The sequence below is a fragment of the Schistosoma haematobium genome, chromosome 4 (assembly GCF_000699445.3).
Source record: "Schistosoma haematobium chromosome 4, whole genome shotgun sequence".
NCBI lineage: Eukaryota > Metazoa > Platyhelminthes > Trematoda > Strigeidida > Schistosomatidae > Schistosoma > Schistosoma haematobium.
In genome coordinates, this window is record NC_067199.1 from 33,375,137 (window position 1) to 33,399,575 (window position 24,439).

The following is a 24,439-nucleotide window of genomic DNA, read 5'->3' on the forward strand; positions in this document are numbered from 1 at the left end:
ACTGCTCTAGCCAGTATTAAACTCTTACTAAAACATAATTAAATTGTTAACATAAATTTCTAGTTAATTAGCTAGTAAAATTTTATCTTCATATTAACATTTTGAACGTTTATTTTTAAATATACTCATTAATTAATATAAATACTGCCAATTACCTTTCTAATAAACGCTTCCATATGTTGACTTTCATTTAGTGTTTTTTTCGTAGCAAATTTTCAATCTTATAGATACTGATCGTTGGTTACGATAATAATAAAAACTTTATCGATAAAAATATTCCATACATCTCACAACACATTACCAAAGGAATAAAATACACTGTCATATAGGGATTTTAAGCAATTCACAAAATTTATGGAATCATTTATTATATTATTCGTTTTTGTGCTAACTTTTATTCAACAACCGTGTTTTTTGTATTTTAAATTTAAAATTAACCGTAGATTCTAAATAGAATGAGATAGTGACATTGTTTGATGCTGGTCAGTGTGTTAGTGTAAATTGTAATTGCAAATGGTTTTAATGATCATTTATTTATTCATTTTTCACCCTGAATAAAAGTCATTGGCTTTTAATTCCTACATCAATTTTGATAACTAGATAATTGTTTGTCCATGGTATATCGTGAAGCCTACAGTCTAGTGATCAGTCTTATGCCTGTTCGCTAATTAAATCACATTTACGTCTTATCGTATTTAACCAATATTTTACTAGGAAAGTCCTACTTATTACTTCACTTTCTAGTTCTTCATTTTTTTGTATATTACTTTTTGAATGTAACGCATTAATTGGGCACAGATAACATGATTCGAAAAGAAAGTATGAATTCATGGAACAGAAAGGTATAAAACAATTTTAAAACTCAAAATTTGAGAGGAGATTCTGAGTAATGACAACTGAAGTTCCCAACCGTTTAATAACAATAATCACGCCTACTGTAACCAGGTAGTCCTTACCTACCAACACGGCTTGATTCAAATGTCAGTGGCTTCATGGAATTATGCAACGTTTCAGTTTGTTTGCTCGTAGTTATTCTCCCACCCTACTCCTACATCGATCGGCGCTGTTCGTTTATTTAGGGGATGATTGAGCACCGGTCAGTTATCTACAATGTGGGACTAGTTACATATATGCATAGGTTCAAGTTGCCACACCTCATTAGCACGACAAGATAAACACCGAATTCATTTTAGCAGTTATTTAGTGCCCGTTTGATCTGACTCCTATTTAGAGCGTATGGATGTTTGTTATCGCCTTTTCTCGTATATCATCGTCGACTTAAATCGCATTATCCAATAACGAAATTAAATAAGTCGAATAACGAGAATTGACTTGAGAATACATATATTTCGAATATGAAGCGAATAAAAGAGTAGAGGAAAATGACACGTATGGAAGATGGCTGGGAAGCCAACTCCATTTTAGTCAAGCGTTACTCAATATTTATAGTCAGACAAAATAAAGCTACAGACATGTGATTAATAGGATAAGAAGGGCACACACATATACGCTCATATAAAAAAGTCTAGATTGATAAGCGAATAAATAACATGGTCAAAGTATGGCTCGAGTAGAATAAATAAAATGGGATGTCCGGAAGCTAGAATAAGGTATATGGGCTTGGCATAATAACTGACACTACAGTTACTCCAATGGCAATAATATATATAAAAAAGACTCTATATAAGGATATGATACAGTGGGGAAGATTGGTTCGTAGAAAGAAATGTACAAAGTATTTTTAATCTCACAGTTTAAGGGAGGACAAAGAGTGTATACACCTACACCAGAAGTTAGTGACTTTGTGGACTGATGTCACGTTTTGGTTTGGCCGCCTCCTCTAACTTCCATCCGTCTCTATTACTAGTCAGCACTGAGCGTATATGTAATATTATGTTCCAACCATTGCAATAGATAAAAAATAACCAGTTCATTAAAAACTTCGATATCTTTACCTAATTCTCTATCTAACCTCAGTATTCCTCACTTGGTGGACCCAAGATACATGAGCAATGGTTTGAAGGCAACTATAATCGATTATTACTAACGTGCGCATATCCTCTAATTTAAGACCAATTTTCACAGCCATAAATTATAAATGAATGAGGTTTTTATTTATTTATTTATCTGAACACAAATATTGGTACAAAAGGGCACCAAATATATATGCGCCACACTTTTGTGTGTGAGCTGTGATACTGCCCGGGTCCCAAGACCGAAACAGGTGGTTTTTATAGGGGCTACACCCCGAGCCTTTGACCTAATGGTCTGACCCACAAGGCACTGGAGCATCGTGAGGCGATGCAGTCCCATGGAAGCCGGTGACCAACGATTGGTTCATACGCCATTTGTTCCCACAGGATACTGGAGCCCATGTGCACCATTGGTTTGGGATCCGGTTAAAGCACTGAACATTCTCTTTTCGTCCTCTCATTTTCGTAAACAACACCCCCGCCACGAGAAGGCGGTGGGTAGGACTTCCCTGGCAGAGGCTGTATACGCGTGGCCATGTGAGAGCATTTCGAGATGGAGGGCGAGCCCACCACACTCTCGGCCATACCAGGGCATTTGGGGACAAATAATGAGGTACACCATAGTAGATGGACATATCGCCACAGGCGACGCAAGAATACTCTAATACTATTCCTCAACTGTCTAAACAGATATGGGTACAACATGTCGATTTGAGGTAGAGTGTTTTAACCACGTTGAATTACTTTTGTAGCGATTATTCAGCTTAACACTGAAGTGTATAAGTTCAAAACCAATTATCATATGATTCTATATCCTTTTAAATAGATTTTATATCAATTTAGTCAAGTAAAACTTTCTATAGTCAAGGATTCCTTAACTTTCTACCATGAATAAATATTTTCTTATTTGAATTCGTTAAAGTTTCCATTATATAGATTGTGAAAAATTTGTAAATCTATATCTTTCTTCCGAAAAATCTTAAACCTGAATGTTGTTCAATTAACTGACGAAATACATATTTTTCTGTTGCCGGTATTTACTAATAAAGCGGAAAAAAAACTTTTTAAAATAAGATTTTATGATTTTCCATAAAATTAATAAATTTTATGTGTATATTTTCAATATATAATTTTATCCTCAATAATTCGGGTCAAGATAATTTTTATGATGATTATACTAGTACTGTTTCTTCATTTTTCCATTCTATGCTTGTTTGTTTGCCTGCACAGGTGTGTAGTTATACATACGTATTTATGTGTTTAATGGAGGAGTTGGTTGCCGAAGAAGTTTATTCTCTTTGTATAGAACAGTTATGATAAAATGCACAACACAATCGAATTTATTGATTTGTTATCTCGAATTTCGTTTTTCTGTTTCTAAGTTTTATTCTACAGTTGTTTCATGTTTTCATAAATATATTTTAAAAAGAAAACATCTATAACACACATTTTCTTTTGAAAAATGTCGAATCTACCTACGTATTTTATTGTTGTATATTTTGCTCTCTACTTGATGTTTGTTTGCTGCATGTCTGTTTACCGTATTGAACTGGTTACCAATAATTGTTACTCAGTTTTTCTTTAACCTTTGGACTAGTTCAATTTTTGTAATGATTCATCAAGTGAAATTACTAACATTTTATATGTATATACCAATGTGCATAATAGGGTCAGTGTGTATGTAGATAGTTAAGCATACTCTGTGGTATATACCGTGTTTTGGTTTTACGCATAATGATGTTTATTGACGAAAAGAAATACTAATACTCTCTTTTAAACTTTTACAAAAAGCCTATTCTTTTAGGGAAATAAATATTTGTTAATCATTCGTTAAACAGTATAGTATAATCTATTAACTGTAGTTTTACAAGACATTTTAAGAAATTAATGGTCATCAATGTACGTATGTCGTTCATCATCGGTGCTACAGTTTTTTAACTGTACATATAAGACCATATCAACAAATTATCATGTACAATGTTACTTTGTGTCTGTAACTTCTTACTGAAAACATAAAAGTCACTCATCTTTATACTCACTTAATAATCACATTCCAACTATTACTAAGATTTAAAAATGCTTTATTGTATTGGCAGAAATGCTTTATAAAAACATTAGACACATTTTACACCTTTTAGCAGTTGAGATCATGAATTGATCTTAGCTGGACAATAATTGAAAGCCTGGAGGCACTCGATGGCTGTTTCGTCCTATTTGTGTATTGTTATAAACCGACAACATTTTTTAGTTAACAAGAAACCCTATCCACTCTACTAGCACTCTGCAAAATAGTCATACTAAGTCTTTATGATATGACCGTTGTTGCTACCTTGACGTGGTGGTCGGGCTTGCCTATCGTGATGAAGCAACCGAGCTATACTGGCTGGAACAACCGTTCCTCAAGGTCCTACCATGTCAGACAGGTCGGTTGAAGAGCGGTAAGACTAAAAGCAACAAACCCAAGGTCCGAAGGCGAAGTCGTACTGCTGACTGTACAGAGGTGTGGCAGCAGTAAGGTGTTTCCTTCAGACAACCAGCATGACAGTGATGCTGCCTTCCCACAAGGAGGGGTGGGGTTAGAAAAGGTCGACCCTAAAAATGCACACCTCACCTTACCACATGGATTTCCGTCTCCGGCGGTAAGGCCCTTTGAAGAACAGAGCTAACACGTCAAAAACCTCCCACGAAAAGGCCGTGCGCGACCGGCCTCAAGCAGTTGTCCCTTGGGCTCTGCGGTCACGCTCTCAGGTCACTGAGACCACCTCTAATCCAATTTCCTTTTCAGGTACCTCCAGAAGAACCCTTCCTCGGTGTGGGCAACCGGGAAGTGATAACCGCCCTCATACCTCTAACAGCACTCGAGACCACTGTATTCATAATCAACCATCCTCTTCAATTCCTATTATTCCTCCTACATCGACTTTCAACCCTAAACTTCCTCCTTCGGCTTCCTCCTCAAGTGTCACCATAGCCAACGATTCTAGTGCTCAAAACTCTGTCCCAGGTCTACTGAAACCTCGCTCCAAACTACACATTGGAGTCTTCAACGTATGCACCCTATGTCAAATCGGTCAACAGGCTTCCTTGGCTAAAACCCTAGAGTCTCTTTCCATTGATGTTTGCTGTGTCCCCGAAACACGCATAAAGGATTCCAGTGTGGTCATTCACTTGACCTCACCTCGGCAAAACGGAGAGCCAACGAGATACACCCTCCGTATATCCGGTGACCCGATGGCCAGTTCTCGTGGACTGGCAGGAGTAGGGATAACACTAAGCACGAGGGCGGAACAAGCACTGTTAGAGTGGATCCCCGTCAACAGTCGTCTATGTGCTGTTCGGCTAAACGGCTCCGTAAGAAGTCGGAAGGATAGGGACACACGTCGTTGCCTTTTTGTCGTTTCTGCCTACGCTCCCACCGACTGCAGCTCAGATGAAATGAAAGATGAATTTTACAGAAAGCTATCTGAACTTCTTCAGAAAGCTAAACGGTCAGACATAGTACTCGTAGCAGGTGACTTTAATGCCCAGATAGGTAGTTTAAACCAAACAGAAAGGCATTTAGGTGGGTATTTTAATATACCGACACAGCGAACAGATAATGGTGGTCGTCTGCTGCAACTGTGCTCAAACAATCGTTTATTTTTAGCAAACACAAATTTTAAGCATAAGGAGAGACATCGTCTAACATGGCGGCCCCGTACACCAAACCTACGATGGACTCAAATAGACCATATTGACATCAGTCATCGTTGGAGAGGGTCGGTAGAAGATTGTCGCTCATTCTGGAGTACCCGCTTGGACTCTGACCATGCCCTAATACGGGCACGCATCTGCTTGTGCCTCACTGGACGCAAAAAAGCCACATTAAAAAGACCCATTAGAACTGAGTTGAGTAACGAGAAAACCAAAAGTAGGTTCCAGGAACAACTGGGGTCACACTTAGATAGTTCTGAAAACGAGGCTGACCCAGATGTTGCTTGGAAAGGTATACAAACAGCTGTGGAAACAGCAATGAAATCTATTAGTGACTTAAACCACAGAGTTACAAAGAACCAGTGGATTTCTTCAAAGTCTATCACACTGATGGATTCTCGCAAACTCGTCCCATCAGGTTCCGAACATGATGAAGAGCGACAACAAATCAGATCTAGGTTAAGAAAAAGTCTAAGAAACGACCGTGAGCAGTGGTGGGCAATGAAAGCAAAAGAGATGGAAAAGGCGGTGACTATAGGTAAGACAAGACAGCTTTACAGACTAATAAAAGAAACTGGAATTAATAAGTCAAGTGTAAGTGAGATTATTTCGGAAAAAGACGATACTCTCATCTGCTCCCAGTTCAGACGTTTAGAACGATGGGCGGAACATTTCAGAGAACAGTTCAGCTGGCCTTCAGCTACTCTACAACTACCTTCCATTCCCAGACAGTGTGAATGGAACATTGAAGTAGGTCCCCCAACTCTTGCTGAAGTTCAAAAGGCTATAGTTAATGTGAAGCGAGGAAGGGCAGCTGGTCCAGATGGACTGGCTCCAGAGGTCTTTAAGGATGGTGGTTCAATTTTAGCGATTAGGTTGACTAATATTTTAGCTAAGATCCGGGAGTTAGACGTTATCCCATCTAACTGGTCACAATCACTTATCGTCCCAATATATAAGAAAGGGTCAAAATCATCCTGTGACAACCACAGAGGGATTAGTTTAACTAATATAATATCTAAAATACTAGCTTCGATAATTATCAGACGCCTAACTAAGACTCGTGAACTGCAAACACGAGAGACTCAAGCTGGCTCCAGACCTTGTCGTGGCTACATCGACCACATATTCACCATTCGTCAGGTTCTTGAACACAGGCATACTTATCGACGTCCGACAATGGTGGTCTTTCTTGACTTAAAAGCAGCATTTGACTCTGTAGACCGCGAGATTCTGTGGCAGTGTCTGTCATTGAAAGGCGTACCCCAGAAGTACATAAACCTTGTAGAGGCTCTTTACTCGAACACTACTAGTCGAGTCAGAGCTTATGGCGAACTGTCATCTGATTTTGCAACCTCAAGTGGTGTCCGTCAAGGCTGTCCACTTTCCCCATTTTTGTTTAACTTCATCATAGATCTACTGATGGAAATAACTTTCTCGTCGACTGAGTTCTCGGGTATTGATCTCCATCCAGGAGGTCCACTTATCGACTTAGAATACACGGATGACATAGTCCTGTTTGGTGAAGACGCTGACAAAATGCAGAGTCTTTTGGTAGCACTAAGCAACAATGCCAGAATGTTTGGAATGCGCTTCTCTCCCTCTAAATGCAAGTTGTTGCTTCAGGACTGGTCTGCGTCAACACCTGAACTAAGGATAGGGAGTGAAGTAGTCGAACGCGTTGACAACTTCACTTATCTCGGAAGTCTGACCAGCCCTAATGGGTTGGTGTCTGACGAAATCTCAGCACGGATTCGAAAAGCTCGCTTGACTTTTGCCAACTTGCGTCACCTATGGCGAAGGCGAGATATCCGTCTATCAATTAAAGGACGAGTATACTGCGCGGCAGTTCGTTCTGTTTTACTTTACGGCAGCGAAACATGGCCATTAAGAGTAGAAGACACTCGTAAGCTATTAGTATTTGACCACAGATACTTTAGAAATATTGCTGGCGTCTGCTGGGATCACCGGGTAAGTAATAGTGAGGTTAGACTCAGGGTATTAGGGAATGATGATAAATCAGTTGATAGGTTGTGAATCTCGATCGACTGAGATGGTTGGGCCATGTGTTACGTATGCCTGAACACCGATTACCACGACGTGCAATGCTAACCGGTGTTGGAGATGGTTGGAAGAAAGTTAGGGGCGGCCAAACCAAAACGTGGCATCAGTCCACAAAGTCACTAACTTCTAGTCTGAGCCATGTTGGTAGAGTCAGACTACTTGGTTGGGGTCCGCGTGACTATCGTAATCAATCGTTGGAGACTCTTGGTGACATGGCTCAGAATCGATCACAATGGCGTCGGTGTATGCACTCTTTGTCTTCCCTTAAATCGTGAGATTAAAATTGCTTTGTACCTTTCTTTCTACGAATTAATTCTTTCTTCTTGTATTATATCCTTATATGCAATCTTTATTTTATATATTACTACTATTGAAGTGACTACTTCAATGAATTTGGTGTCCGTCTTGATATGCTAACGAGGTGTGGCAACTTGGACCCGATGCATATATGCGCCTGGTTCCCTTAAACTAAGAGATTAAAAACACTTCATATCTTTCGTTCTACGAACCAATTCTTTCTTTTTGTACTATATCTCCATATGCAATCTTTCTCTTATATATTACCACCTTTGACCCAACCACTGCTATGAATCCGGTGTTCATCTTGTTGTGCTGATGCGGTATGGCAACCTGGACCGATGCACATATGTGCCTGGTCCTACGTTGTAGCTGCCTGACTGACTGACTTTATGATAATTATATTAAGTAGAATATGAATGAATATGAGCTCGATATATGGATGCATCAGTATGATGTAATTCATCCTGATGAGAAATCCTGTGTATAGATCAATACTGGTGAAAAACAAATACACTCAGTAAACAAAATACGTTCATTTTCACTGTTGAAATCATGAATTGTTCTTAGATAAACCATCACTGAAAACCTAAACGCTCCCGATGGATGTTTCGTCCTGGTTCGTGTGTTAACCAAGTGAATTATCTTCTATGTTAAAAAAAGAAACGAGTAACTGTTGATGTTTTTTTATTGTTGAGTTCTCTGAGCTGAATAGTTTAACTGAGGGGCTTTCATGGTCGCTATGAACAGTGTAATAAAAGCTTACCATTATGTCGACTTCTCATTCACTTGTGATGAAAATCTGCTTCATCGTTACATAATCCTTTTTTTCTATATCATTTAATTATGGAGTAAAATGGAATCGTTTTTAACCTGGCTATCTATCGATGTACTCGGTATTTTGAATGATGATCATACAACTTAGAGTAGTAGCTTAAGGCATAAGTAGTAATTGAGGAATGCAGAGCGATGAACAAAAAAATCTATTATCGCTTTAACAGACAGATTGCAGCATGGATATATATGTTCTTAATAGAAACAAATCTTATCACAATTATCAAAGGGTCTTACAGTAAATGGGTCGATCGATTGACGAATATTTGAGTCTGTGTATGTGTGAATGATTATGTAGTTAGCTATCACATAGTATATATATAAACCAAATATTAGCTTTCGAGATCACCACCACATTTTCTGGTTTTTTTCGTTTATTGTTATTATTATTTTAATAGTTGAATTCATGGGTCAATCTAAGCTAGACCACCATTGAAAACCTGGTACCAGTGTTTCTTTATAGAATACGCATACTTCTCTTTAATCTAATTATTACTGATTTAGACAATTCTCTCTCGCGATTCTATACAAGTGTTAATCTAAAATCTGACAATATTGTAATTTTCAACGAGTCACAATTCAAAAAATAGTGTGTTGGTATGTGTATATATCGTCAGTGGACCGTTGTCTAAAGTCAATTAATTTGTGAATAAATATTAATTAAGCAATCTATGTTTAATATGTGACAAGTATTTAGAAGCAGGAGTATCATTGTGTTCTTTTTTGACTACTTATACCAATGAACACTGCCTGTAATATACCTTTATCAGATCTGTTATATTTTAAAATCATTTCTTATAAATAGTTATTCTATATTCCTGTAATTATTCCACGGTTTGATCATACTTAGTGGATGAACCAATCGGTTTTGAGATAGCAACATTGAATTTCGACGCAAAATTCATTTATAAATGTTGTTAAATAGCATTTCGGCATTATAACTGATATGTGGTCGTTATGAAAACTTTAATCCTTTTTTCCCCTAGCTTCTGACTACTAATGTCCCACACTAAATTATAATTCTATTTTGATCTTAGTAATTAGTTAGGTTTGTCAAGACCTCTTTACGATTGCTCAAAGATCGACCATAAATTGTCTTTCCACTTATTTTTCTATGATATATAATGAATCACTGATTAGATAGCTGAAAGCTCGTACATAATTAACTTTAGAGGTATACTCATCATACACAAAAAATTAAAAAATGTCACATAAATCGAAGGATGCTAGACTCAGTATTTTCAAAATGTAAGAAGCTCCAGTTAATTTACTATATATTATCGCATCTAAAGATTGAATGTGTTTCCTTGTTTATTTATTCTATATCTGACGATAATTTATATCACATATCGATTACTTGATAAGTCGATTACGTTGAAAACCACGAGTTAAAGGTCCAACTACTTTAGTAGGTCTCTTCAGTACCCACTAATCGTTTTTAAGTGAAAACTTTGGAAGAGATCAGTTGTTTCATATCAGAAGTTGACTAAATAACAAAAAAATTGTAATTAGTGGTATCAAACTAATCGAATGTGCTTTTATGTATAGAAGTTCCATGTCTGCTTGCAAAAGGTGTTATAAGTTTGTTTTGCAAGCCTTTTGCCTTGTAATATAAAGTTGTGTAGTTACTTTTTGTCATACTGTATCTGTTTTTTTAATGCTATCTAGAGGTGAAAATTGATCTTAGATTTACCTAAAGCTCTTAGCTGAATATAGTACATATAGCCGCGTTGTTTTTCCATAAGAATTTACAGCCTCATCAGCCGATTTACAGGTGTTGTCTGAATACTTTAATTTTGGTATTAATGGTACTATAAACTTAAATCTACTTGATTTAACAATGTAGATTCTTTCAAAACAATCAAATGGTCCGTCTTCATTTACTTTATTTCTAATCGATACAAAGTGAGGATGAACACCTACTTTAAACATTCTGTAAATGAAAATCAAGGATAGAATATTGCAAGCTACTGCTTTCGAAATATGAAAGTTCTCCATCATATCGTCTTATCTGTGTTACACAGTTCCACAAATTTTAGGTTACACAACCAGAAAGTAATGTAATTCCACAAACACAATAAATTTATTCTGTTAAGCTATGAAACATACTTCTCGTGTATTCACTTTTACATATGTTTACAATTAAGTGTGTAATGATAATAATAATAATAATAATAATAATAATAATAATAATCCACTCGTTGTGTCTCTACTTTTTTTCTCGATATTAACTGTCATGTTTTATCTTCCCCTAGATCATAAGTTTCTAAATTACCTAGTAATTTCTTTTTAGTGTTCCACAAATTCATTCTTTGTCGAATCACATCTACGCCCAATCATTTTTTACTACTTCTGAAATTTTTTATGATAATTTTGTCCCACTATGCTTATATGGAGTACAGCAACTTGAATAGATGTACATAAGTGCCAGATTCCAAGTTATTAATGACCGATAAAAATATTAATTAAATAATACATTAATTTTCCATGTTAATTAAACTGTAATTTATCACTTCCAATGTTTCAATAGATGATATACAATTATAGATCTATTTGACCGTAAATACTAGTTTGTGTTTTTTTTTTATTTTCCCGAAAAATAACCTTGAACAGTAGACATTGTAATTTGCTAAAAGGCCGTACAATCGCGGATCATTTAAAGTTAGACAATATAAACCATCAATCACCGGCGAGGTCATGGTTGGATGCACACAGTTAGGGAGTACCATTACTTACACCTATTACTCCTCGTGGAACAATCTCCAACCAACTCTGTCATGGGCTCTCCTGTCCAATTGCTCTCAAGTGTTGTTCATTCTTTTGATGTATGCTGGCAGTTCCTGGCGCAGTGTATTTCTTAGTTTACCTGTTTTCCGTTTGCCTTGAGGATTCTAAGTTAGGGTGTACTTTGTGATGCAGTTCGATGATTTCAGCAATGTGTGTCGATCATTGTTTTCAATCATTATCTAATTCAGACCGTTCACTGAAATAAACTATAAAATTCAACAGCCTCCACAAAACCCTTTAATAAAAATTTCTATAACCTAAACAGATATTATAAATTGCAAGTGGTTGTTGTGGACTGAGACAACATCCAAAAGTGATTACATTTTAGGATGCCAACAATTATCTATGAAATGTTGTGACTACTGAAAATTGTAAATTTCCGGTGGACACATTCAAATATGCAATATTTTTTTGTAAATAAAATTTGATCAAACACAGTTTTTTTTCATTTCAAATCTATAATTATATAACAAAGTCAGTTCAGGAAACGTTAATTTATATCTGCTTTTTCTAACTTCCTTTAGCTTATTTCATGTGAATAATTGAGTTACTGGTTCAATGATTTTAAGATGATATTAGATAGCGTTAAGTTGCTTGTTATTTGACTAAGCATTCTATCTGCATAGTCTTGGTTGGTGAATTACTACAGAACTTGATGTGAGATGACCGGATAAATCATAGTAATTAATTTGTAATTGAGACTATCTTAAGATATGAAGATATTCAGTGGTATTTGCTATTTACTTATCTACCAGTGTGAAGTGTGGTGAAAAATTATGTTGAGCTATTAATTTTTATTCAGTCTACTAGTCAACTATCGGTCTTTTATTATTATTATTATTACTATTATTAAAGTACTCGTACTTTCGCGTTGTCGAAATTCGTAACTAAATTTAATCAGCCTGTTTTGGCAACAATAAAATTTCCATACTTTATAAATAACTTTAACGATCATTCATTTTGAATAAGTTGTTCAATATTTCGATTCCGTGACCCGATAGATAATACTTTAACTTTTGGAGCGGTGAATTTCAGTATGGACAACAACTTTTTGGCTTGCAGATTAAATATAGCTAATAAAAATTTCAAATAAGACTGAATTTCTAGTAACCACCACTTAAAATATCAATAGAATTCTTTCTACACTAAGAAGGACTTGACACACGTGACATTAGTCCCTACCCAGTGACCAATCAATTGTAAATACCACTCAGTTCTCCAGGAGTTCAGTTGCGGCCCAGATAGCTCAACCGCAGCGTCTCTGATTGTGAAGCTTGGTGACACTTGATCGAGTCTTCCAAGGGCATCAGTCCCTTCAAGATGACAGTACATCTTGCTTATGAGTGCCAAATAGCACGAAACCTAGGCACAGGGCTTCTCCTCAACTATCTACAATCATCATCCTACATCATTTAATACAAGTTTTGCAATACTAGAATTTGTGCTTTGTACAGGAATCATGTATCTGTTCAATCTAGAGTAGATAAAATAGTACTATGAATTGTGTGTGTTTGTGTGTGAGTGGATGACTTAATCTTTGAAATTTGATTGCTTAGACCATTAATCCATAACACTGAATATTAAACTCTTACATGATTTTTGCAAATGATTCGTTTAATAACTCCTACGGGTAAAATTATTTGAAATGTAGTTAAGAAGATTAATCTAAATCACATATTGTAATACTATACTACAGTATATGTATACTTTTACACAAGATGAAAGAAAGTACACTGACTCTTTCATTGGTATTGTCATTTAATCAATCAGGCTTAAGATATTTAGGGTTATTTAAATTATTATTATTATCTTTCAGTTCACATGCACTTTTATTCAATACACTTTCCTTTTTTCCACTTTGATGTAATAATTATTGACTTTTTTTTATATAAAATCTGTTGTTGTTGTTAGCGTGTTTATTCAATATCAAGTTTGTTTTATATGTCAGATCGTAGTAATAATAAACGTACTTTTGTTAACAATATATTCATGCATATCTATCTATCTGGTTAAGTACTTATGGGATATATATATTCATCTAATGAACTGCTTTTTTGGTGTTTAGTTCTACTACCACTACTACCCCTACTACATGGAGATATTTTTATAAAATAATCATCTTATCTTTTACTAAAATGAAGATTTTTCCGACACAGTCTTTCGTGTACAAACATTTGGATAGGAAAAATGACGAATCAATTACGTTGCTGAGGGAGTTCCGTTTTTTAGCGTTCTATGTGGTAATAATAATCATATTAGTAATGATAATAATAAATATCTTACAATATTGTGGTTATAGCAAAATCTAGGATGTCTATTTTGCTATTTTTTCATTGTCACGTTACACAAGAAATGAAACGTTACGTTACGTTTTTCCATATTAGCATGAAATTTGAACCATATTACTGTATCTTCATTAAAACTATTTTTTATTTCCCTCTTTGGGTAATAATTTATAATAATCGTACTTTATTATTATTGTGGATTTGTGGAAACTGTCGTATTTTTACAGTTTTGGCTAGGCCAACTCTGAAAATATTGCAATCTCCACAAATCCCTTATACTAATAGCAATCATGTTCTCACTAGTGACTAGCTCCTATATGTTACGAATTCCTTTCTAGTGATAAGCCGTTACTAGCGGAGTTCAATCCATGTAGAGTGTGTGACAGTTGTCGACCGTACGTAAAAGATGAAGGATTACTCAGGATCGCAGATTGATTGAAGTTAGATATTAACACCGTTGAATGCCGACTCAAGGGTCTAATTGTTAGGTGTCCGTACGCGAAACCAAAGGTCCTGTGTTCGCTTTGCGCGTTCGGGATGACAGGTGCACACTGCTGGGGAGTTCCATACTAAGACGAAACATCCATCGGGAGCGTTTAGGTTTTCAGTGATGGTTTATCTAAGAACAATTCATGATTTCAACAGTGAAAATGAACGTATTTTGTTTACTGAGTGTATTTGTTTTTCACCAGTATTGATCTATACACAGGATTTCTCATCAGGATGAATTACATCATACTGATGCATCCATATATCGAGCTCATATTCATTCATATTCTACTTAATATAATTATCATAAAGGCTTAGTATGACTGTTTTGCAGAGTGCTAGTAGAGCGGATAGGGTTTCTTGTTAACTAAAAAATGTTATCGGTTTATAACAGTATGCAAAAAAGATAATATCTGTCGTTTCCTATAAACCTTCATTGATAGGTGTTATGAATTCACATCTTATTTACCTTTTGTAGTACATATAATTTGATAGTAGAGCCCTGTAATTAACAGTTCGGTATGTGCCAATCTATTAATGACTTGCAGTTTAGCTAATAACAAGAATAACAGACAACATTATGGGATATTCTAAGGCCTATGTGTTCTCAGATACTGTTTCTATGCCCAGTGAGCAATCAACGTTTTCTACTTATTTGGGAGTATTTAAAAGTACATATAAGATATTACGTAATGCATCTACAATCGCATTTCAACTACTTATTTGTGTATATATTATTGTGTCATGCAATTTTCTCACATATAAAGCATCCGTTTAACTATGTCTAATAATCGTTTGTACAGAGAAATTTAACACAGACTATTGGAATCACCAAAGCAGTATGCATATATCATTATTCGGCAAGTAGTTCATTAACCTATCATAGAACATATATCTGAATATTGAACTAGTCACATTAGTATACTAATTTTAAAATAATCAAGCGTTTTTTCCTTGTCTCACTAAAACAATCTATACTGATTTTTTTTAATTTTTCAAGTGGTTGATTGTTAATAGAAATTCAATTGTAAATGATGTAAGACTTTTACGGCATAAATTAATATAAATTTTATCATTTTGGAAATAATAGTAATTAACCAAACAGAAAGGTGAAAAAATAGTAACATAATTTTTTGTAAATTCTAAAACTGATTATTTCAAGTGAACATTGTGAGTAGTGGATAGCTTAGAAACAAAACTTATTTATATATTCTGTTTCTATCAAGGTTGGCTTTTATCGTGCAACATTTTCGAGAGCAAAAAACTTTAATAGTAGTGATAGATGGTGGCTAGCATTGGAATCTAGGGCACGCGTTCCGTCCTATTTGAGACTCATCAGCTGGATGTATTTGCGATAGTTAAGTGGATAACGCTATGGCGTTTGAAGCAAACGGTACTGGTTTCGATTCCCAAAGTGGACATCAACTTTAGGATGCAGATACATTCAACTGACGAGTTCCATTTAGGATGTAACGTACGTCCTGTATTCAACTGTTGGTCACCATCCATCTCTGCCTATAATGCTTGTGACTTAAGGCAATATTATGACAATCCACACAGGATGCATATATACCAATAAGAGACTGATCAATTGCAGTTCTAATCATTCAATCAGTCTCAACGTGGAACCTGTGCCTATGTATATCGGTTCAAGTTGCCATATCACATTAGCACAGAGAAGTGAAATTATCAGGCCAAATTCCACAATAGTGGGTTTATTAGCACCATCAGTATCAGTGGTAGTTGGAAAGATTAGATTTTGAAGCTACGATTCTAAAAGAAAAGTCTCCACCAAATAGAACTATATAATCTGCGTATTCTAAGTCAGCAATTTAATCTCTTGTTTGAAGATTAATCCTGGAATAGTCAGACGATGAAGTTGCATGCATATGACAACGCTAAATAAAGATGGGGTAAGCGAACGACCCTGACGAACATCACTTGAAGTAAGCTATTCCGATGACAGTCCGCCATAAGCTTTGACTCGATCAATAGTGTTCGAGTAGAGAGCCTGTACAATGTTAATGTACTTCCTTGCTACATCTTTCGATGATAGACACTGCCACAGAACCTTACGATCAATGGAGTCGAATGCCACTTTAAGGTCAAGGAATACGACTATAGTGTATCTGTGTTGTAGAACCCGCCGAAAGGTGAATATTTGGTCTATACATCCATGACCAGGTGTTAAACCAGCCTGATTTTGTCGGGTTTGTTCTTCACGAGTTCCAGTTAGACGTCGAAGTATTATTGAGGCTGATATTTTAGACACTGTATTAGTTAAACTGATTTATTTGTATTCGTCACGAGAGGTTTTCTGTCCGTTAATATAGACTGGGATGATTAGTGATCGAGACCAGTCCTAAACATCAGTAGAAAGATTCAAACAACCAATACAAGATGAGTTGAACTTATTAGTAGTGTTGATCATAAAGTTTTAATCATGGTTATGTTGTATCTCTGTAACTAATGTTTCATCGATCTTTATCCAACAATATCCACTTTTTTAACTGTCAGCATACAGTTAGTTACGTGGTATATATATATATATATATATATATATATATATATATATATATATATATATATATATATATATATATATATATATATACTATGTTGAGTAATATGGGTTTTTTTTTCAACAAACGTCCTAAAATTTAATATTCCTTTCCATTGAACATTAATTTTCTAGTGATTGGCAGTGTTTTTATTCATTTTGATTATGTATTTCATCATTAGGTATATAATTCTGGTATAGCAAATTTAATTCTTAAAATTAATTTGCTACTATTTTCTCAAGATATTTATTTATTGAGTAGTCATACTCGGAAAGAAATTGTCTAGATATCACGAATGTCACTTTCTAGTTTGATATTCTTCAAGCTGTAACGGTTCAATCTTAATTTTAATGTGAAAATTAATCCAAAGAAAACAAACTGTTTAGTCAGTCAACCAGTTAACTAACATTTTAACACAGTACACATGATGTCGTGTTACTTAAATTAGTGGCTATATTGCAACTTTTAATCGATTGTAGTCAAACATTAGTCTGATTTCGGTTCAGTGATGTCTTTGGCTGTGTTGAATTGAGTCATATCGTCAAGTTCAATAATACCATCTTGTTTGAACTCTATACAAGGTAATCGATTGAATCTCTGGATGAATATTTTAATTTAATGTAGTTCGATATTTTTGGTAGTTACTTATATGCCTTACGTTTTTATCACCTACCAATAGAAAATAAGTTCTACTACTTTTTAATTGTGGTCATCTTCACTGGGATAAACCATCTTATCCATATTTAATTTTATCTGGTGTCATTTATACTATTATTCTGCAAATGTATATCTTTTCCAATTTTACGTTGTTCATGGTTGACTGCTATTTATATAAAATCGGAAACAGTAATTGATAGTAATAATAGTGGATTGTGTCTGGCAGTAGAATATTAGACGCGCTTCCCGTCCTATTCGGAAATCATCAGCTGGATATGCCTGCCACATCTGAGTGTTGATGCTTACATTAAGATTCATATCCAGTAAGTTTTGCTTCAAATACCCACCCATTGTTCACTGAGCTTGTTTGCCCAGATAGTTACTAGCTTGTGCAATGTATATGGTTTTTATACCATTATTAACGAGGTTTCGGTCCTCAATAACAACAACAACGGGATCATTTGAGCATTACTAATGTTGATTTCATAATAATAATAATAATAATAATAATAATAATAATAATAATAATAATAATAATAATAATAAACAAATAATAATGTTACTGAGTTGTTTTTAAACCAGATGCTTCACAACGTTTATGTTTGATGATATTACCCCTCTTTTTGCAATCTGTTATTCTCTCCGGGCTTATCTCTGATCTCAAACTAACGTTCACACATTCAATCACCAGTTGCAGCTCAAATGAACAGTGTACCCCATTGTTACATATTACCGCTTCATAATATGTAATACTTGCTAATTATTTTGTATAAATGAAGACATGACAAGTACAAAATAATGCATCAACACTAGTCCATATCAGAATGGGTTTTGTGGAGAGTTTTAGAAATTTCACAGGTTGAAATCATGAGTCGATTGAAGCTAGACCACCATGGAAAACCTGGAAGCACTGGACGGCCACTTCGTCCTAGTAGGTCCTGGGTTCGAATCCTGCGTGGTGCGGGATCGTGGATACGCACTGCTGAGGAGTCCCATACTAGGACGAAACGGCCATCCAGTGCTTCCAGGTTTTCCATGGTGGTCTAGCTTCAATCGACTCATGATTTCAACCTGTGAAATTACTAGTCCATATCTTGTTTTTGTTGATGATTAATGTGCTTTGTTATTAGGTCGCTTTTGAGGTTATCCAGTTTGCACCGTATATTGTACTTCAAGGAAATATGTAAACTATTGGTTTGTTTTCTTGGTTGTATAGAAAAAAAACTTAAGGACGACTGAATCGTGTACTACTCAGTATCTTCATCAGTGGAGAAATACTCGTTCCACTTCCCTGTTAAACTAAATGTTTTTATTGCACTCTGAACACATTTGTAAGCTGTAATGCTACTAGTTTATTATTAATTTTCTACCTAATTGATTGTTTTGACAATACTTCATTTATAATATATTAGAAGACAAATATTATGTCTATAATTGTTATTACCAAGTTCGTATGTACTTTTTATTCAAGTACATGATAATTGGGTCAAATAAACAATCTCGTTTGCATAATGATTACTCGATTTTTATTTATGAATATCACTTTTCAATATGTTTGTTTAATCCTAATACTAGTGTTTTCAGTCATATAAGACTGAAATATCAGTCGATATGTTTATGTCAGTCATCTGTCTATATCAGCAAATATCATTCAATGAAGCTGGGTTAGGCTGTGGTCAGATGTTGATATTTAACACCACAAGATATAAATAGTTTGTTTGAAGTTGTATTTTCGTCGAGGTTTTGTCTTTAGCTGAAAATAGACTATGAAGTTTTATCTATCTGTTCGATTTGGTTAGTAGCAAAACCCTTATATCGAGTGACATGAATCTTATGTTCATAACTGTGAAATGAGGTGATACAACAAAGTTGTCTGGTTCTTAGTCTAGTGAATCGCTTGTATTTCAGTAAATAGTATATTTCTTATTATTATTTTAATTATGTACCGGTCTTAATCACTTAAGTATGTAACAGTGTCTACTTATCTTTTTGTTTTTGTTTTTTAATTTTTCTAAGACTCTTCTTGACAATGAGGAAGTGAATTTAGATGAACTGGAAAATAACAGTAGTTCTCTCAAAAGGATCCAACGAAAAATTGGTGGTTCTGATTGGGTTGATTCAGATGGTGATACAACAACAAGTCCAGTAAGCAGAGGTCAATCAGAGATTGGGACTAGTAATACAGATGCTCAAAGATTAGCATTGTTGATTCAAAATCAATTGGATGCAATAAATAAAGAGATCAAAATGATACAGGTAAAGTTAACATCTGATCTTCTATGTGATGTAGGTTAGTAACAAAGTATGAGTTCGTGTATCTGTTTCGGAGCCGTAGTTTTTGTTAGTGGGTCCAGTAATTCTAAGTGGTTGAATAAACCGAAGATCGAAGATCTCGTGTTCAATTTCCGCGTCTGGGATCGTAGATGCGCACTGACGGAGTTCTATTCTAGGATGAAACAGCCTTTCAATGCTTCTAGGTTTCCGATAGTAGCCTAACATTGTTCGGTCCATGATTTCAATGAAGGAAATTTTTATCTCTGCTAGAAGTTCTCATAACTCCAAGGTTATACATAACGATTGTAAAGAAACATTGAATTATGTATTTTATCTGACTGCGACTCGAAAATTCAATCGTGTTTTGACTTCTTATTTGTTCAGGCTTCCTGGTCAGTAACTCATGAATTCAGTGCTCGAAGTTGGTGACAAAATATTTTAATCCTAAAAAACCAATAAATGTATAAACAGTTTATGCTAAATAACTCAACAGATTCTTACATATGACTGATTAATTCAAATTGGTTTCAGTGAACCATTTGTACAGGATTTCAAAAAATTGTGCTATCATAAATAAATTCACTGACTAGAAAGTTGTATTACTATTTCTTTAAAATTAGTTACTTTTTTGTACGAGAAAATTAGCTACATACAATAATTCGTCTGAGCTTGAGAAATTTTCCGACATATATCTTATTGATATTAAACTATAAGGTGATAGAACAATCGTTAATAAATATTGACAAATAAGGAGTAGATAACAGTTTATAAATATATATATATATATATATATATATATATATATATATATATAATGTTTTATGCCTTTTTCGCGTGTTTACGTGTTTAACTGAACCCAAACAGTCCCTATGTTACTTAACAATAGAAACTCAAGTTTCTCTTTCTCAAACTGATTAGCAATAAAATTTAGTAATGCATGATTTTAATATTGAGGTTTTAGAAATCATTATGGCCTCAAAGTCAGTCAGTAACAACGTAGAACTTCGTACGTACGTACATCAGTTCGAGTTGCCACGCCACATTAGCACAGAGATACAGTTGTCGATTCAAATCCCATAGTGGTAGACGTAATAAGAGTATAAGCAGTAATCGGGAAGATTAGGGTTTGGAGATGTTATTTAAAGAGTATAATACAGTGAAATAAATTTGGAAAGAGGAAGAAAGGGACATGAAGAATTCAGAAGATTAGAATTTGGGAGAACACAAAGAGTGGATGCACCTGCGCCATTGCAAACGATTTTGAGCCATGTCATTCAGGGTCTCTAACCATCGGTTGCTATCATCTCGCGGTTCCCAACCAGGTAGTCTACACCTACCAACATGACTCAGTCTACTTGTCAGTGACTTCATGGACTTATGCCATGTTTTGGTTTGGCCGCCCCTAGCTTTCTTCCAATCTACTCCTATACCACTGAACATCGTACGTCGAGGCAGTCGGTCGTTGGGCATACGTAACACGTGTCCCAGCCATCTCAACTGATGAAGTTTCACTACGTCATCAATTGATTTGCCATCCTTACCTAGTACCCGTTTCCTAACAACTGCATTACTTACTCGATGGTCCCATGATATACGAGCAATGTTTCGAAGACACCTATGATCAAATACTAGTAGCCTACGGATATCCTCTACTCTTACCGGCCATGTTTCACTGCCATAAAGTAGGACGGAACGAACTGCTGCGCAGTAAACCCGTCCTTTGGTTGATAGACGGATATCTCGCCTACGCCATAAATGACGCAAGTTGGCAAAAACTAGTCGAGCCTTCTGTATCCGTGCTGAGATTTCGTCACACACCAGACCACAAGGGCTGATGAGACTTCCAAGATAAGTGAAGCGGTCGACACACTCAACTACTTCACTCCCTATCACTAGTTCGGGTGTCGATGTAACCCAATCCTGAAGCAACATTTTGCATTTCGAGGGGGAAAATCGCATCTCGAACATGCTTGCATTGTTTCTTAGAGTGGTCAGAAGACTCTGCATTTTGTCAGCGTCTTCGCCAAATAAAACTATGTCATCAGCATATTCTAAGTCAACAAGTGAACCTCCCGGTAGAAGTTCAACCCCTGGAAATTTAGATGAGGAGAGTGTTATCTCTAAAAGTGCGTCGACGACAAAGTTGAACAAGAATGGAGAGAGTGGACAGCCCTGACGAACACCACTTGAGGTAATCAATTCTGATGACAGTTCGCCATAAGTTCTCACTCTACCAGTTGTGTTCGAGTAGAGAGTCTTTATAAGGTTAATGTACTTCTTTGGTACACCTTTCAGTGACAAACACTGCCATAGAACCTCACGATCAGTAGAGTCGAATGCCGCCTTAAGGTCGAGAAATACTACCATTGTGGGGCGTCTGAATGTGTGTCTGTGTTCTAGAACCTGGCGTAGTGTGAATATGTGGTCTATACAACCACGTCCAGGTCGAAAACCAGCCTGATTTTCTCTAGTCCGCTCTTCACGAGCTTTAGTTAGGCGTCGAAGTATTATTGAAGCTAATATTTTAGACACTATATTAGTCAAACTGATTCCTCTGTGATTGTCACAAGAGGACTTTTGTCCTTTCTTATAGACTGGCACAATCAGTGATTGAGACCAGTCAGATGGGATTACGTCCAGTTCCCAAATTCTACCTAAGACCTCGGTTAATCTCACTGCTAATACTGGACCACCATCCTTAAAAATCTCAGGAGTAAACCTGTCAGGGCCTGCTGCTCTCCCTCGCTTCAGATTTCCTATGGCTTTTTCAACTTTGTAAAGAGACGGAGGACGTACATTAACTTGCCATTCAGGTTGACTAGAGATCGTGGGAAACCGAAGTGTGGCTGAAGGCCAGTTGAACTTATCCCTAAAGTGTTCTGCCCATCGATCCAATCTCCTGTATTGAGAATGAATAATATGTCCATCTTTCTCTGAGATTGTTTCACTAACAGTCGGTTTCCTAATACCGGTTTCCTTAACAAGTCTGAACAATTGTCTGCTATTACCTATTGCCGCTGCCTTTTCCATCTCTCTTGCTTTCGCTACCCACCACTGTTCACGATCATTGCGTAGACTTCTTGTCAGCTTGCGCTTAAGCTGACTCCGCTCTTCATTATGTTCAGAGCCAGATGGAATGAGTTTCCGAGCATCTATCAGTTTGATAGATGCTGCTGAGATCCAGTGTTGCTCCCTAACCTTACGGGTTACCGTACTAGCAGATATCACTGCTGTTTCCACAGCTTTTCGAATATCATTCCATGCTGCCTCGGGGTGGGCATCACCTCTATGGCTGCCTAACTGTTTTCCTAGTTGTTCCTGAAATATACTCCTAGCTTGACCATCATTAAGTAGACCTGCTTCGGTTTGGGTACCCGGGCAGTATCACAACCCTCACGCATATCGAATGAGATTTGTGTGGCGCATATGTATTTGGTGCCTCCTTGTACCAATATCTATGTGTTAAAATAAATAAATAAAATAAATAATCATTAAGTAGAGCCCTAAGAGGTTTACTTGCAGCGTCTTTCCTACGTCCAGTAAGACTCAGACAGATACGCGCTCATACTAGAGCACGATCTGAATCTAAGCATGTGCTCCAGAATGAGCGACAGTCTTCTATCGAGCCCCTCCATCGGTGGCTGATAACGACGTGATCTATTTGGGTTCAACGTTGGGACGAATTAGGGGTCTCCATGTTAAAAGATGTTTTTCCTTATGCTTAAAGTTAGTATTTGCAAGAAAGAGGCGGTTATCTGAGCATAGCTGCAACAGACGGTCGCCATTATCTGTTCTTTGAGCCGCGACACCATAAGATCCACCCATGTGTCTTTCCTTTCTACTTAGTTTACTTACTTGAGCATTAGTCATCAGCCACTATTAGTACATCCGAGCGCCTAGCTTTTCGGAGAAGGTCCGAAAGCTTTCTGTAAAACTCATCTTTTACACCATCTGAGCTGCAGTCAGTGGGAGAGTGGGCAGAGACGACGAAGAGGCAACGACGAGTGTCCCTATATTTCCGGATTCTTACTGTTCCGTTCAGTCGGATAGCGCACAAAAGACTGTCTACTGGGATCCACTCTAAGAGAGCTGGTTCTGCCCTAGGACTCAATGCTATATCTACGCCAGCGAGGCCACGGGAAGCAGAATCAGGGCTCCCAGATACACGAAGCGTGAATCGAGATGGTTCTTTACTTTGATATGGTGAGGTCAAGTGAATGACGCTACTCGGATCCTGTGTGCGCGTTTCGTAGACGCAGCACACATCTATGGCGCGAGATTCTGAAGTCCTAGCTAAAGAGACCTGTTGTCTTATTTGGCACAGTGTTCGGACGTTAAAAGCTCCTACGTGTAGTTTAGAGCGTGGTTTCAGGAGACCAGGAATAACGTTCCGCGTACTCGAATCGTTTGCATTAGCGGTGCGAGGTGATAAAGAGACGTGGGGAGGGTTAGTCGGGGAGATAAGAGAGGTATTAGGTGTAGGAAAGATTTGAATGTGACCACCTTGGTCTCTTGTGCTGTTACG

General features: G+C 36.4%; 1 protein-coding gene across 2 annotated transcripts in view; it reads left to right on the plus strand.

Annotated features, from left to right (window-relative positions):
* PPFIA2_4 (Liprin-alpha-2) overlaps positions 1-24,439 on the plus strand; it is an 89,550-nt gene that overhangs the window by 22,474 nt on the left and 42,637 nt on the right. For both annotated transcript variants that reach the window (XM_051216240.1, XM_051216241.1), the window contains one exon: positions 19,657-19,896. Coding sequence is in view for 1 of the 2 variants with exons in the window: in XM_051216241.1 (XP_051066811.1) it covers positions 19,657-19,896 (240 nt within the window). In the remaining variant the exon portion in view is untranslated. The remainder of the gene's footprint in view (positions 1-19,656; positions 19,897-24,439) is intronic.